At 38.7% G+C, this 16,785-nt stretch overlaps 1 protein-coding gene across 2 annotated transcripts in view; it reads left to right on the top strand.

The window, feature by feature from the left end:
- The window catches only part of CTNNA3 (catenin alpha 3), a 1,790,392-nt gene that overhangs the window by 429,610 nt on the left and 1,343,997 nt on the right, over window positions 1-16,785 (top strand). For both annotated transcript variants that reach the window (XM_003258218.3, XM_012497056.2), the window contains one exon: window positions 13,831-14,094. In XM_003258218.3, coding sequence (XP_003258266.2) covers window positions 13,831-14,094 — 264 coding nt within the window. The remainder of the gene's footprint in view (window positions 1-13,830; window positions 14,095-16,785) is intronic.

Raw genomic sequence — 16,785 nt, 5'->3', positions numbered from 1 at the left:
ACTAGCACCCAGGACAATAAATAGAAAATTACCAGAAACTGAAAGATTCCTCCTCCCTGTTTAGTCTCTAATCACCCCCTCAAGAATAACCACTATTTTGATTTTTAAAATGATAGGTTACTTTTGCCTGAGTATGAACTTCACATACATGGAATTAAACAATATATACTCTTTTATGTCTTGCTTTTTTACATTGTCGTATGTAGCTGTCTTTTTTCTTTTTCATTACTCTGGGTTGTGTCCAGGTCGGGACTATTACAGACAGTGCTGGTATGGAACATTTTTGCCTGTGTCTTTAGATGGACATAAGAACATATTTCCATATGTGTGTATCCTCTTCTAGGAATGAAATAGCTGAGTAACAGGGCATGCATATACTCAGCTTCAGTAAATACTATCAAATAGTTTTCCAAAGTAGTTGTACCAATGGCTTCACTAACATTTAATGTGAAGATAGGTACAGTTTAATTTTGCTCTTCAGCTTTCTGTGGCATTGCCACGCATAAATTTATTCAAACTCTCTGGATTGAAGTATATTTTCCACATGTTTTATTTCTTGGAGTAATCATATCTGGAGTTTCTATCTCCTTTTGAGCATATTAACTTCCTCTGGCTTAATTCTTATTCATTTGTCTGTTTCCTTAACAAAAATGTGTTAAACTCTTAATATATGCTATATACTACTAGATAATGAGATGTAAAATAAGTAAGCCATAGTACTTGCATTCAAGAGAAGTATAATGAAGTAGTGGAGACAGAAGTATGAACAGATATAATTTATTTTACTCAAATCTAAAAAGCTACTTCTATGACCTAGTATCTCCAGATTTAAGTAAAGAAGCCCATTAACAAGTTATCAAGTTCATTCATGATTTACAGATGTTTTTATCATGCGCTTTCCAATATAAATTTCCCCTTTTCAAGGTGAACAGACCTCATATTTTTAAGCTTTCCAGAAACAGAAGTCATTCTGTTCAAAATTGCTTTTAAAGAAAAATCTTTTGTTATCTTAAGGTATGATGACCATGATTACCCTCAGTAGTTTAGATTCTAACTCTGTAGTCTGCATGTGTTTTCCGGCCTATTTAAACATATTTTTAATTGAAAAATATTTTTTGAGTTTAGTATTTGCTGGTACCCTTCTTGCTAATATAAATATATATTTGGCCTTTTGGGCTAGCACATAAAATTACTGGGTTGATATACTCAAGGAACAATTTACGATGACTCCTAGATTCTTCTCATTATAATATTCACCCTGGGTACAGGTCCTGTAGCCTTCACACACATGGCTTTAGCTTGCAACCGTGAGCTGGTGGTTCACATATCTCTATTTCTGGCCCAGACTCTCTTCTGAATTCTAGATTCATGTGTATTGTATTTTCATTTGGATCTTGTGCTGATATGTTACATTTGGCGGATGACAAAATGTACTTCACCTTTTTCTTCCAAGCACATTCTTCTCTCTGTATTCTCATTGTGGTGAATGCGTCACCACTTACACAATTGCTGAAACAATTCTCTAGATGCTTTCAAATACCTTCTCTTACCCACTCCCATCTAGATATACCAAAATCCTACCACTTGTACCTCCTAAAAATTTCCTGGATCTATCCCACTATAGCCTAACAATAGTGTTCACGCACTTATTGTCTCTTTCCCAGACCTGGATTATTGCCTGGTCTCCCTGACTGCAATTTCATTCTCTCCAATCCACTCAAAAACCCATTGCCAGAGCAATCTTTGTAAATACACATCTGAGCTTGTTGCTTTCAGAGTTCTTTAGCAGAGCACGTGAAATGTCTCTTGCCTACCTTTTCTGCTGGATTCATCACCATTCATGCTTAGGTTTCGTGTATTTGTCATATCACCTGCAGTGACCCGCAAGTTCCTCACCTTTTCATGCTTCAGGCCTTTCCACATGCTATTTTGTTCTGCATTGCTCATAGGGATAACGTCTTTTTTTTCCTCTTATACTTAGGCAATGTTTGAATTTTTTAATTTTAATTTTTTAAAAAATATTTCCGTAAGTTATTGGGGAACAGGTGGTATTTGGTTACATGAGTAAGTTCTTTGGTGGTGACTTGTGAAATTTCGGTGCACCCATCATCTGAGCAGTATACACTGTGCCATATTTATAGTGTTTCATCCCTTCCCCCAATTCCACACCTCCTCACCCCAAGTCCCCAAAGTCCATTGTATCATTCTTGTGCCTTTGTGTCCTCACAGCTTAGCTCCCACATATCAGTGAGAACATATGATGTTTGGTTTTCCATTCCTGAGTTACTTCACTTAGAATAATAGTGTCCAACCTCATCCAGGTCGCTGCAAATGCTATTAATTCTTTCCTTTTTATGGCTGAGTAGTATTCCATTGTGTATGTATACATACCACAGTTTCTTTATCCACTCATTGATTGATGGGCATTTGGGTTGGTTCCACAATTTTCCAATTGTGAATTGTCCTGCTGTAAACATATGTGTGTAAGTATCTTTTTCATGTAACGGCTTCTCTTCTTCTGGGGTAGATACCTAGTAGTGGGATTGCTGGATCAAATGGTAGTTCTACCTTTAGTTCTTTAAGGAATCTCCACACTGCTTTTCGTAGTGGCTGCACTAGTTTACATTCCCACCAGCGGTGTAGAAATGTTCCCTGATCACTGCATCCATGCCAACATCTACAGTTTTTTTTATTTTTTGATTATGTCCATTTTTGCAGGAGTAAGGTGGTATTGCCTTGTGGTTTTGATTTGCATTTCCCTGATCATTAGTGATGTTGTGCATTTTTTCATGTTTGTCGACCATTTGTATATCTTCCTTTGAGAATTGTCTATTCATGTCCTTAGCCCACTTTTTGATGGGATTGTTTTTTTTTTATTGATTTGTTTGAGTTCTTTGTAGATTCTGGATATTAGTCCTTTGTTAGATTACAGATTGTGAAGATTTTCTCCCATTCTGTGGGTTGCCTGTTTATTCTGCTCACTGTTCCTTTTGCCATGCAAAAGCTCTTTAGTTTAATTAAGTCCCAACTATTTATCTTTGCATTTGCATTTGGGTTCTTGGTGACGAAATCCTTGCCGAAGCCAATGTTGTCTTCTAGAATTTTTATAATTTCAGGTCTTAGATTTAAGTCCTTAATCCATCTTGAGTTGATTTTTGTATAAGGTAAGAGATGAGGATTCAGTTTCATTCTCCTACATGTGACTAAGTCAGTTATCCCAGCACCATTTGTTGAAAAGGGTGTCCTTTCCTCACTTTGTGTTTTTGTTTGCTTTGTCAAAGATCAGTTGGCTGTAAGTATTTGGGTTTATTTCTGGGTTCTCTATTCTGTTCCACTGGTCTGTGTGCCTAATTTTATACCAGTACCACACTGCTTTCATGTCTATGGCCTTATAGTATAGTTTGAGATCAGGTAGTGTGATGCCTCCAGATTTGTTCTTTTTGCTTAGTCTTGCTTTGGCTATGCAGGCTCTTTTTTGGGTCCATATGAGTTTTAGAATTGGTTTTTCTAATCCCGTGAAGAATGATGGTGGTATTTTGATGGGGATTGCATTAAATTTGTAGATTGCTTTTGGCAGTATGGTTATTTTCACAATATTGATTCTACCCATCCATGAGCATGGGATGTGTTTCCATTTGTTTTGTCTGTGATTTCTTTCAGCAGTTTTTGTAGTTTTCCTTGTAGAGGTCTTTCGACTCCTTTGTTAGGTATTTTATTTTATTTTATTTTTTGCAGCTAATGTAAAAGGGGTTGAGTTCTTGATTTGATTCTCCACTTGGTCACTGTTGGTGTATAGAAGAGCTACTGATTTGTGTACATTAATCTTGTATCTGGAAACTTTGCTGAATTCTTGCATCATTCTAGGAGGTTTCTGGAGGAATATTTAGGGTTTTCAAGGTAAACGATCATATCATCCGTAAATAGTGACAGCTTGACTTCCTCTCTACCAATTTGGATGCCCTTTATTTCTTTCTCTTGTCTGATTGCTCTGGCTAGGACTTTCAGTACTATGTTGCAGAGGAGTGGTGAGAGTGGGCATCCTTGTCTTGTTCCAGTTCTCAGAGGGAATGCTTTCAACTTTTCCCCATTCAGTATAATGTTGGCTGTGGGTTTGTTATAGATGGCTTTTATTCCATTGAGGTATGTCCCTTGTATGCCGATTTTCCTGATAATTTTAATTATAAATGGATCCTGGATTTTGTCAAATGCTTTTTCTGCATCTATTAAGATGATCATGTGATTTTTGTTTTTAATTCTGTTTATGTGGTTTATCACATTTATTGACTTGCATATGTTAAACCATCCCTGCATCCCTGGTATGAAACTCACTTGAGCATGGTGGATTATCTTTTTGATATGTTTTTGGTTTTAGTTAGCTAGTATTTTGTTAAGGATTTTTGCATCTATGTTCATCAGGGATATCGGTCCATAATTTTCTTTTTTGTTTATGTCCTTTCCTGGTTCTGGTGTTAGGACAATGCTGGCTTCATAGAATGAATTAGGGAGGGTTCCTTCTTTCTCTATCTTGTGGAATAGTGTCAAAAGGATTGGTACCAATTCTTTGAATGTCTGGAATAATTCTGCTGTGAGTCCATCTGGTCCTGGATTTTTTTGTTGGTAATTTATTAATTACTATTTCAATCTCACTGCTTGTTATTGGTCTGTTCAGGGTGTCTAATTCTTACTAATTTAAGCTAGGAGGGTTGTATTTTTCCAGGAATTTATCCATCTCTTCTAGGTTTCTAGTTTATCTGCATAAAGGTGTTCACAGTAGCCTTGAATGATCTTTTGTATGTCAGTGGTGTCAGTTATAATATCTCCTGTTTCTTTCTTTTTTTTTTTTTTGAGATGGAGTTTCACTCTTGTTGCCCAGGCTGGAGTGCAGTGGCGCTATCTCAGCCCACTGCAACCTCCGCCTTCCGGTTTCAAGCGATTCTCCTGCCTCAGCCTCCCAAGTAGCTGGGATTACAGGTGCCTGCCACCACACCCTGCTAATTTGTGTATTTTTAGTAGAGATGGGGTTTCACCGTGTTGGCCAAGCTGGTCTCAAACTCCTGACCTTGTAATCTGCCCACCTCAGCCTCCCAAAGTGCTGGGATTACAGGCATGAGCCACCGTGCCTGGCCTATCTCCTGTTTCTTAATGAGGTTATTTGGATTTTCGCTCTTCTTTCCTTGGTTAGTCTTGCTAATCAATTTTATTTATCTTTTCAAAAAACCCAACTTTTTGTTTCATTTATCTTCTGTTTTCATTTTGTTTCAATTTCATTTAGTTCTGCTCTGATCTTGGTTATTTCCTTTCTTCTGCTGGGTTTGGGTTTGGTTTGTTCTTGTTTCTCTAGTTCCTTGAGGTGTGGCCGTAGAGTGTCAGTTTGTGCTATTTCAGTCTTTTTGATGTAGGCGTTTAGGGCTATGAACTTTCCTCTTAGCACCACCTTTGCTGTATCCCAGAGATTTTTGTTCAGTTCAAAGAAGTTTTAAATGTCCATCTTGATTTCATTTTTGACCCAATGCTCATTCAGGAGCACGTTAATTTAATTTCCATGTATTTGCATGGTTTTGAAGGTTCCTTTTGGAGTTGATTACCAGTTTTTTTCCCACTGTGGTCTGAGAGAGTGCTCGATATAATTTCAATTTTCTTAAATTTATTGAGGCTCATTTTATGGCCTATCATATAGTCTGTCTTGGAGAAAGTTCCATGTGCTGTTGAATAAAATGTGTATTTTAAGGTTGTTGGATGAAATGTTCTGTATATATCTGTTAAGTTCATTTGTTCCAAGGCATAATTTAAATCAATTGTTCCTTTGTTGACTTTTTGTCTTGATGACTTGTCTAGTGCTGTCAGTAGAGTATTGAAGTCCCCCACTATTATTGTGTTGCTGTCTATCTCATTGCTTAGGTCTATTAGTAATTGTTTTATAAATTTGGGAGCTCCAGTGTTGCATATATGTTTAGGATTGTGATATTGTCCTGTTGGCAAGGCCTTTTACCATTATATAATGTCCCTCTTTGTCTCTTTTAGCTGCTGTTGCTTTAAGTTTGTTTTGTCTGATATAAGAATAGCTACCCCTTTGGCCAGGTGCGGTGGCTCAGGCCTTTAATCCTAGCACTTTGGGAGGCCAAGGCAGGCGGATCACCTGAGGTTGGGAGTTTGAGACCAACCTGACCAACATGGAGAAACCCTGTCTCTACTAAAAATACAAAATTAGCTGGGCATGGTGGTGCAGGCCTGTAATCCTAGCTACTCGGGAGGCTGAGGCAGGAGAATCGCTTGAACCCAGGAGGCAGAGGTTGTGGTGAGCTGAGATTGCACCATTGCACTCCAGCCTGGGCAACAAGAGCGAAACTCCATCTCAAAAAAAAAAAAAAAAAGCTACCTTTGCTTGCTTTTGGTGTCCATTTGCATGAAATCCTTTTTCCACTCCTTTAAGTTTATGTGAGTCTTTACATGTTAGGTGAGTCTTCTGAAGGCAGCAGATAGTTGGTTGGTGAGTTCTTATGCATTCTGTGGTTCTATATATTTTAAGCGGTGCATTTAAGCCATTTATATTCAGTGTTAGTATTGAGATGTGAGGTACCATTGCATTCATCATGCTATTTGTTGTCTATGTACTTTGGTTTTTATTTTTGCTTTTTAACTTGTATTTTTGTTTTATATAAGTGTGATTTCTGCTTTAAAGAGGTTCTGTTTTGATGTGTTTCTAGGATTTGTTTCAAGATTTAGAGCTTCTTTTAGCAGTTCTTGTAGTGGTGGCTTGGTAATGACAACTTCTCTTAGCATTTGTTTGTCTGAAAAAGACTGTATCTTTCCTTCATATACGATGCTTAGTTTCGCTGGATACAAAATTCTTGGCTAATAATTGTTTTGTTTGACAAGGCTGAAGATAGGGCCCCAATTGCTTCTTGCTTGTAGAGTTTCTGGTGAGAAATCTGCTGTTAATATGATAGGTTTCCCTTTGTAGGTTACCTGGTGCTTCTGTCTCACAGCTCTTAAGATTCTTTCCTTCATCTTAACTTTGGATAACCTGATGACAATGTGTCTAGGAGATGATCTTTTCAGGCTGAATTTCCCAGGTGTTCTTTGTGCTTCTTGTAATTGGATGTCTAGGTCTCTAGCGAGGCCGGGGAAGTTTTCCATGATTATTCCCCCAAATATGTTTTCCAAGCTTTTAGGATTCTCCCCTTCCTCAGGAACATCAATTATTCTTAGGTTTCGTCGTTTAACATAATCATAGACTTCTTGGAGGCTTTGTTCATATTTTCTTACTCTTTTCTTTGTCTTTGTTGGATTGGGTTAATTTGAAGACCCGTCTCTGAGCTCTGGATTTCTTTCTTCTACTTGTTCAATTCTATTCCTGAGACTTTCCAGAGCTTTTTGCATTACTAAAGTGTGCCCAATGTTTCCTGAATTTGTGGTTGTTTTTTCTTTAAGCTATCTATTTCCTTGAATATTTCTCCCTTCACTTCTTGTATTGTTTTTTGGATTTCCTTGCATTAGGTTTCACCTTTCTCTGGTCCCTCCCTGATTAGCTTAATAACTAACTTCCTGAATTCTTTTTCAGGTAAATCAGGGATTTCTTCTTGGTTTGGATCCATTGCTGGTGAACTAGTGTGCTTTTTGGGGATGCTAAACAGCCTTGTTTTGTCATATTACCAGATTTTTTCTTCTGGTTACTTCTTATTTGTGTAGGCTCTGTCAGAGGGAAGGTCTAGGGCTGAAGGCTGTTTTTCAGATTCTTTCGTCCCATGGGGTGTTCCCTTGTTGTAGTACTCTCCCGCTTTTCCTATGGATATGGCTTCCTGTGAGCTGAAATGCAATGACTGTTGTCTCTCTTCTGGGTCTAGCCACCCAGCAAGTCTACCCTGCTCTGGGCTGTTACTGGGGGTTATCTGCACAGAGTCCTGTGATGTGAACCATATATGGATCTCTCAGCTGTGGATACCAGTTCCTGTTCTGGCGGAGGTGGCGGCGGGGTGCGGTGGACTCCATGAAGCTTCTTAGCTTTGGTGGTTTAATGCTCTATTTTTATGCTGGTTGGCTTCCTGCCAGGAGATGGCGTTTTGCAGAGAGCATCAGCTATGGTAGTATGGAGAGGAACTGGCAGTGTGCAGGGTCCTAGAACTACCAAGATTATGTGCTCTTTGTCTTCAGCTACCAGGGTGGGTAGGGAAGAACCATCAAGTAGGGACAGGGCTAGGCATGTCTGAGCTCAGACTGTCCTTGGGTGGGTCTTGCTGTGGCTGCTGTAGGGGATGGGAGTGAGGTTCCCAGGTCAATGGAGTTGTGCACCCAAGAGGATTATGGCTGCCTCTCCTGAGTCATCCAGGTTGTCAGGGAAGTGGCGGAAAGCCGGCAGTCACAGGCCTCACCCAGCTCCCACACAAACCAAAGGACTGGTCTCACTCCCACCGTGCCCCCAAACAGCCCCGAGTCTGTTTCCAGGTGGTGGGCAAGCCGGGCTTGAGAACTTGCCCTAGGCTACCTGCCTGCCACCTTCCAATGAAAACGGCCTGGTTCTTCCCCCCCTCCCCCCTGCTGTGGAGTCTGCATACTGGATTCACACCCTTCCTCAAGTTCTGGCCATGAGGCTTCTCACCCTGTCCAAATTGTTACAAAGTTCAGCTGGAATTTTCCTTCTCCCTGTGGTGCTTCCCCTCCCCCCACCCCTGCTTCTCTGGCTGCTCTCCCAGTGGATCCCTGTGGTGTCAGGCAGGAATGGCCTGATTGGGGACCCAGTGCCCAGGGACTTTCTGCTGCTTCCTCTCTCTTTCTATATATATTTTTTGCTTGGCTCTTTAAATTGACTCAGCTCCAGGTAAGGTCGGAAACTTCTCCTGCAAACAGACCTTCATTTGCCCCAGTGGGGGTGTGTTTTCAGGAGAGGAGGCTCTCCCTTTCCCACTTCCGCATTTGGGGCACTCGCAGTATTTGAGGTGTCTCCCAGATTTTGCAGGAGCAGTCCTCTTCCTTCAAAGGGTCTGTGGGTCCTCCCTCATAGGGATAACTTCTACTCACTGTTTAAGATTCACCTTCTCTGAAATCCCGCCACTTATGAACCTGAAGGACATTATGCTAAGTCAAATAAGCCAGACACAGAAAGATAAATATTGTATGATCGTATTTATATGTGGAATCTAAACAAGTCAAACTCTTAGAAGCAGTTTTACCATAGTTGCCAGGGGTTGGCATGTGGGGGAAATGGGGACATGTTGGTCAAAGGGTATAAACTTTCAATTATAAGATGAGAACGTTCTAGGGACCTAACTCACAGCATGGTGAAGATAGTTAATAATATTGTATTGCTTACTTGAAATTTGCTAAGAGAGTAGATCTTACATGTTCTCACAGCACATACACACAAACGCAAAGGGTAACTGTGTGGTGATGGATATATTGATTAATATGATTGTAGTAATCGTTACACAATGTATATGTATATGAAAGCATCATATTTACACCTTGTATATACATAATTTTTATTTGTTAATTATACCTCAATAAAGCTGGAAAAAGGATTCACGTTCTCTGAGAAATTTTATTTAATCCCTTCAAACTGAGAGACTGTCCTCTATGCTGTGGGTAACTCTATTTTAGTTCCTATGTAAATGTGTTTGTCTCCCCTCGTGATCTTTATCTTTGCATTTCCAACATTTAGCACACTGCCTCGATGCAACGTCAAGGCTCAGCATAGGAGAGGCTCAACATAGTACAGGTTGAAGGAATGGTTGAATTAATTAACTGATAGCTTAAAGCCCTCCACTTGTATTTTTTAAAATAATATTCCTAAATATATTTTGTTCTCTTGCCAGGGTTAAAACTCATATGTTACTTCTCTACCCACTTGCACAGACTTGTAAGGTCTTTTAAAATCCCATCTGTGTGTTTCTTCGTCAGCTGGAAACATTTAATGTCTTCTTAACTTGGAAATCTCCTGTGAGCTTTCTTCTGGAGCATTTAAAAAAAGATTATAAATAAGTATCAATCCTTGAGGAGCTGAATTCTTTATACTTCTCCATCCAAAGAAATCCCTGATTAACTTTATTATTTAATTCCTATTTTGACCTGATGTAAAATTTTAGGGTAAATGGACCACCTATGAACCTTTGAACCTGTGGTATCATCAGTTAAAATAAAACAACCACAAACACCACTACCATAACATATGTTTAGGAGGTGACAGTCATTAATTTCTCTTTTATCTGTGTGCCTATTTACTATATTAAGTTTATCATGCTTGATGTCTTTTGGGAGAAATGGTCATGCCTTGTCAATTTTCCTTACATAAACTCTGCAACCTGCCCCTTTCCCCCGTCCACTGCTATAATGTTATATTTGTTACATTCACTGATCCAGTCCTTTTTTGCAGGCGTCAAGGACTTGCCATTTGGGCTCATGGAATCTGTAATTGCCTTGGGCAGAGACGACAAAGCATGGGCTCCAAATTCAAAATACGTTTGTATTTTTAACATTTCAAAGTCCCCATGGCATTAAAGTTACTACAATTGTATAAAGTTACTACAATGTTCAAGTTTTTCACCTTTCAGAAACAACCTAAACCTTGACACTGTCCTTCTAAATAAAGAAGCATAATGTATAGCTCACTTCAGAGGGAATTATGCATTAAGTTGTGATTGTACAGTAATATGAGAAAATTTGCTTCACCTCTTTCTGAATATTTATACTTTTAATTATTACTTATCTGAGAAGCTGTGCATCCTTTCTAAACATTAAACTATTTATCCTCTAAGTTACACTGGTGACTGTAGGTAGAGCTGTAACGTTGTGGGAAATACAAAAATCACTAAGATTATCACAGTACAAAAAACAGTACACCAAGTTTGACAGATGTAAGGAATAAAACAATTCCAAATTCTTTCTACACCTTTTTTCTATTTTCCACTTATACTCCATTTCTGATGTGCTCTGTACTCAGTCTTGTGAGAGGGTTGGCAGAAGTATCATTATCCCATTTTTACAGATAGAAAGACAGACACTGAAAGAGGAGATGAGTTACCCAGCTCATAGTGCTAACGACAGAGCTAAAACTAAAACCTAGACCACATATACAAGGAGGAAATCTAGCAAGCCAAGAAAACCAGAGTGTCTTTTCTTGGGTAATTAGTATGAACAGTGGGTTGATAGCTACTTCTAACTGTCCTCCCTACATTTTGTAACGAAGTTAATCTCTCTGAAGCCTGAGTGAAGTAGCAGACAGCGTTTATTTTCAGAAGGGAAGGAACTAAAATTATAGTAGCACAAGCCATTTATTAACCTCAGGCAACATTATTCCCAGAGTAGCAGAGCCTTGTGAAAAAGGCATAAGGTTAGCAATCAGTAGACTTAGGTTTAGATCTCAGTTCCTTTACTAGTTTCTATCTCCTTGCACCAAACACCTGTTTAGTTAAAATAGGACTAATAATAGCAGCCTATTCCATCAAAGAGTATTGTGATGATCAGTAAGATACTATATAGAAGCACTTTATAAGCTACATGATATTATACAAATAGAAGTCCTCATTCTGTGTAGCAAATAAAAAATTTTTCCACTTTGGGAGGCCAAGGCGGGCGGATCACAAGGTCAGAAGATTGAGACCATCCTGGCTAGCATGGTGAAACCACGTTCCTATTAAAAATACAAAAAATTAGCTGGGTGTGGTGGCGGGCGCCTGTAGTCTCAGCTACTCGGGAGGCTGAGGCAGGAGAACTGCATGAACCTGGGAGGCGGAGCTTGTAGTGAGCCTAGATCGCGCCACTGTACTACAGCCTGGGCGATAGAGCGAGACTGTTAAAAAAAAAAAAAAAAAGAAAAAAATTTTTCCTATGTAGGAAATAATGTTACATAGTTTTTAGGATAAGGGCTTGGAAGTTATACTGACATGGGTTACAATATAAGAAATACCACCATCTAGCTCTGCCACTTGGCTAAGAAACTTAGTCTCTTGAAACCTTAGTGTTTTGAGTTCTAAAATGGGAATAATCACATCTCTCATGAGTTTTTATTTTTTTTTATTTTTTATTTTTTTAATTTTTTTTTGAGACAGAGTCTCACTCTGTCACCCAGGCTGGAGTGCAGTGGCGCAATCTTGGCTCACTGCAAGCTCCACCTCCCGGGTTCACGCCATTCTCCTGCCTCAGCCTCTCCGAGTAGCTGGGACTACAGGCGCCCGCCACCACGCCTGGCTAATTTTTTTGTATTTTTAGTAGAGACGGGGTTTCACCGTGGTCTCGATCTCCTGACCTCGTGATTCACCCGCCTCAGCCTCCCAAAGTGCTGGGATTACAAGCGTGAGCCACTGCGCCTGGCCTTCTCATGAGTTTTTATAAAGATTATATGAAATGTTGTATATGAAGTGAATGAACTATTGTAAATGTCCCTTGAATTAGTTTTTTTTAACTGAAGCTTTTATTTGGGAATAATTTTAGATTTACAGAAAAGTTGCAAAGATGGTACAGAGAGTTCCCATTTACCTTTTTTCCAGTTTTCTCCATTGTTAATACTGTATCTTACATTTGCCACTACAAAGAAATGGATACTGATGCATTGCTATTAACTATTAATAATGGTTATTTGGATTTCAGCAGTTTTTCATGAATGTTTTTTCTGTTCCAGGATCTAATCCTCAGTACCACACTGCATTTAGTTATGTCTCCCCAATCTTCTCTGTTCTGTGACAGTTTGTCAGTCCATCTCCTGTTTTTCATGACGTTAATGGTTTTGAGGAATACTGCTCCGGTGTTATTTAGGATGTTCACCAATCTCATTTTGTTTGTTGCTTTTCTCATGATTAGACTGGAATTATGGGTTCCTGGAGGGAATACCACAGAAATGGCATACTTTTCCTTTTACAGTATATCAAGGGGTACATGATATCCATGTGATATCACTGATGATGTTAAATTTCATCACTTGGTTAAGGTAGGGCTTGCCAGATTTTTTTCTTGTATCTTGAGCTAGTTCTGATCACCTATCACTTAGGGCATCCTCTTTCCTCTCTTCTCTCTGATGTAATGCTGTTCATTTACATTTACTGCAAATTGTCATCTCTGAAGAAATACCTTCTCTGACCATTCAACCTAAAGCAGCTTTCTCCTTTCAAGTCAATCTCTGTGACACTTCACTTTTGTGTTTTCTTCATAGCGTTTATTGTCACCTGAAATCATCTTGTGTATTTGTTTATCTAGTTTATTGTTTGTCTGTAGGCCCTTTCCCCCCAAAAGAAAGAAGAACAAGGTCCTCATAGAATTTTTTCATATCTGTACACTGGAGTCTAGCACAAGGGCTAGAATATGCTAAGTGCTTGGTAACTAATTGTTGAATAAATATCAAAGAAAGAATGATATAGGATTAATTTATTAGTATTTCTGAAAAAGAAAAATAGCTGAATGGTGGGAGGTTTCATTTAGTGTTCTTAACTCAACTGGTTTAATTTTAATGGAGAGGTTGAATGCAATTATCAACATATATGGAATGAGGTCATCAGCATCCTTGTAATTCAAACTCTCTTGTAATGCACTTAATAATGTGAATGCCCGAGTATTTTAGCTACTTATAAGGATTTGACTGACAAGGACTTGACTGAATAGTAATAGATCTTTACACATCTGCACTACTGCGACCTTTACTTGTTAACTGTGTCATTGTTTATACTGCAGAATTTTTAACAGAACCTGAAAGAATGTAGCAATAATAGATGCCCTTGATTATAACTTATAGCTGACTTCTTGATGTCTATTATCTTTTCATTTATACTTACAAAAAATGAAGCTTTTTAATTTAAGTCTTTCTCCTATAACCCATTGTAAAATACCACTCTTTATTTACCTTCTCAGGACTTAAAATCTCCAAATCAGAGGGATGAAATTGCAGGAGCCCGAGCCTCACTGAAGGAGAACTCTCCCCTCTTGCATTCAATTTGTTCAGCTTGTTTGGAGCATTCTGATGTTGCTTCCCTCAAAGCAAGCAAGGACACAGTTTGTGAAGAAATTCAGAATGCTCTCAATGTAATTTCAAATGCTTCGCAAGGGATCCAGAATATGACAACCCCACCAGAACCTCAGGCAGCAACCCTGGGAAGTGCCCTTGATGAGCTGGAGGTAAGTTGGAAGAAAGATAAAGTGTGATCTGATGTCCCAATACAGTAATAATAATAATAAAACAGAAGAAGATCCACATGTTGGCGTTTAGGGCATGAGAAAATAAAAAATCCAGATTAGTCTCTATCACCTTCTTGAGTCTTCCAAATAATTGATTAACAGGAAAATACTCTGTTAGTAAACTTGTGACTCCTGTGCATCTCTGCCAAGGAAACCAATGAATTTGAAGTGGGATTGTTAATTAGATCGAAATGATGACTTTGTTTTATGCAGATCTACTTATGAAGCATAAGATTTATTCACTCCACAAATACTTATTGGCATTACTGTTCTATGTGCTTGGGACATATCTGATCACTTCCCTTGACAAATTTTTACATTTTAGCAGGTGATTATAGGCAAAAAATAAAACCAAGAAACATCGTAGAGAACAAAATTGTATAGTATGTTACATTGAGAAGGTAAGATAATGCCGAAGCCTTGAAAGAGTTCAGGAATCGGGCAGATGAAGAGCAAAGGCTTGAAAGTATGTGCCCTGTGTTTAAGTGACAACATAAAAACCAGGGTGTCTAGGTGAAGAGAGCAAAGCAATGAGTAGTAGGAGCTAAGGTTAGAGAACCAACCATTGATGGCTGTGTATGCCTTTAAGGACTTTGGCTTTTACTCCAAGTTACATGGGAATACACTGAAAGGTTTTAAGCAAAGATGTGACATGCTGCAACTTGTGTCTTAAAAGGACTGTGATGGTTGCATAAGGAATATAGACTGAAGGAGAACAATGAGAGGAACTGAAAAACCAGGCTGGAGGCTATTGTAGTAACCCAGGTTCCATTTATACACTTTACATGAACCACCTCATGTTTTAGTTTAGACTAGAGTGGTGTTGGTGGACATCAGTGCTAAATTTTTTAAGTAGAGTCAACTGAATTTTGATAGAATGGATGTGGGACATGAGAGAAAGGAAGGAGTCATGGCTAGTGTTGTAGGCTGGGTCCTCCAGAATCACACACGGAATGGAGTTTGGAAAACAAGGTGTTACATTTGGGAAGGAAAGAGGGAAGGAGCAGGACTGGATAGAAGAAGAAGTCTGCGTGACAGCTAGACCCACAAAGCCTAGGCCAATCAGCAGGGAGCTCTGGTGAGAGCATTGCCCTCCAGAGTGTAGCTTGTCAGGCAGAAATGTCCAGGCCTATATGTTTCTTTCAGTCACTGGATGCAGGTTACCCTACCCTGGGAAGGGTATGACCTTTAGGGGCCTGAAACACACTACATACATACTGAATATGTATTACTTTCACGCCATGATAAAGCTGGAAAAAATTACAAGTCGAACCATTGTTAAGTCAAGTCGGGGACCATCTGTAGTCTGTATTTGGGAAGTGTCGAGTGTGATACGTTGAAATTTGTTATAGTAGATAGATAGGATCATACAGGTTGAGCATCCCTTATCTGAAATGCTTGGGACCAGAAGTGGTTTGGATTTTGGAATGTTTTGGATTTTGGAATTTGCATATACCTAATGAATTATCTTGGGAATGGGATTGATGTGTAAACATGAAATTCATTTATATTTCATATATATCCTATACACATAGCCTGAAGGTAATTTTATACAACATTTTAAATAATTTTGTGCATGAAATGATGTTTTGACTGCATTTTAACTGTGACCTGTCACATGAAGTTAGATGCTGAATTTTCCCCTAGTGCCATCACATTGGCATTCAGAAAGTTTTAGATTTTGGAGCATTTTGGATTTCAGATTTTTAGATTAGCAACGCTCAACCTGTATAGCACATTCTTCATAGTACTAAACAGAACTGTGTCAGAGAATGCGCCCATAAGAGCTCCAGTTTATCTCAGACAATGGATTCCGTATTTTAGGATTATAGAAGAAGACATTTCCAAATTGTTCCTCCTTCTGAGACCTCTTCTCTTTTCTCATGTTAGTTGAAAGTGACTGCTACAAGCACAAAATGGCAGTGTGCATGGTGTGTGTGTGACTTCAATGGGAGTGGGCATAGGCAGGGCAATAGAGTGTTCTCTTTCTCAAGAAAGGCAGACTCACTTGTTCTTCATGAGGTGGGAGGGGGTCCAAAAGATATTTCTCTGAGATCCTAATGAGGATTCTAAACTGAACAACCTTTGACATTTAGTTCTAGTCAAAGATACAGATGCACAAACTAGTAAAAAATGCCCAAGTTTTCTATATTTTTTATATCCAAGTTACAAATAGCTGCTGCGGCTGTCTGAACCAGATAAAGCAGAATTTACTGAGCATTTAACCTTTTTTAATGATTTGGTAAATTAAATGGTTGCACTTTTCATTATTTACAGAAAGCTGTATTGGTAAAGGATCCAAAATAACCTTTGCTCTATTTTGCTCCTGCAAATATAATACTATGAAGTAAATTGACGTAGTAAATGCTCTGTTGGGAGCAAGTCTCATTAAATGTTTATAGTGTAGAATGTATCAGAGTGCTTACTCAACAACCATGCTGAAGCTTTTGTTAAATTTTTCATTCTGGCCCTTGGCTGGGTGTGAGTATGAAACCTGAAATTTATGAGCAGAGAAAATAGAAGTTGAATTGGAACACTATACTTGCTAAATCAATTGATTTATTGGAAAGGCCAGTGTGAATTATAGGGGTTTTCTTCTGTATTTGTGACTGAATGAGAGTTGAGAAGTGT

Source organism: Nomascus leucogenys, chromosome 18, assembly GCF_006542625.1.
Source record: "Nomascus leucogenys isolate Asia chromosome 18, Asia_NLE_v1, whole genome shotgun sequence".
Lineage (NCBI taxonomy): Eukaryota > Metazoa > Chordata > Mammalia > Primates > Hylobatidae > Nomascus > Nomascus leucogenys.
This window is presented reverse-complemented; position numbering and strand designations above follow the sequence as displayed.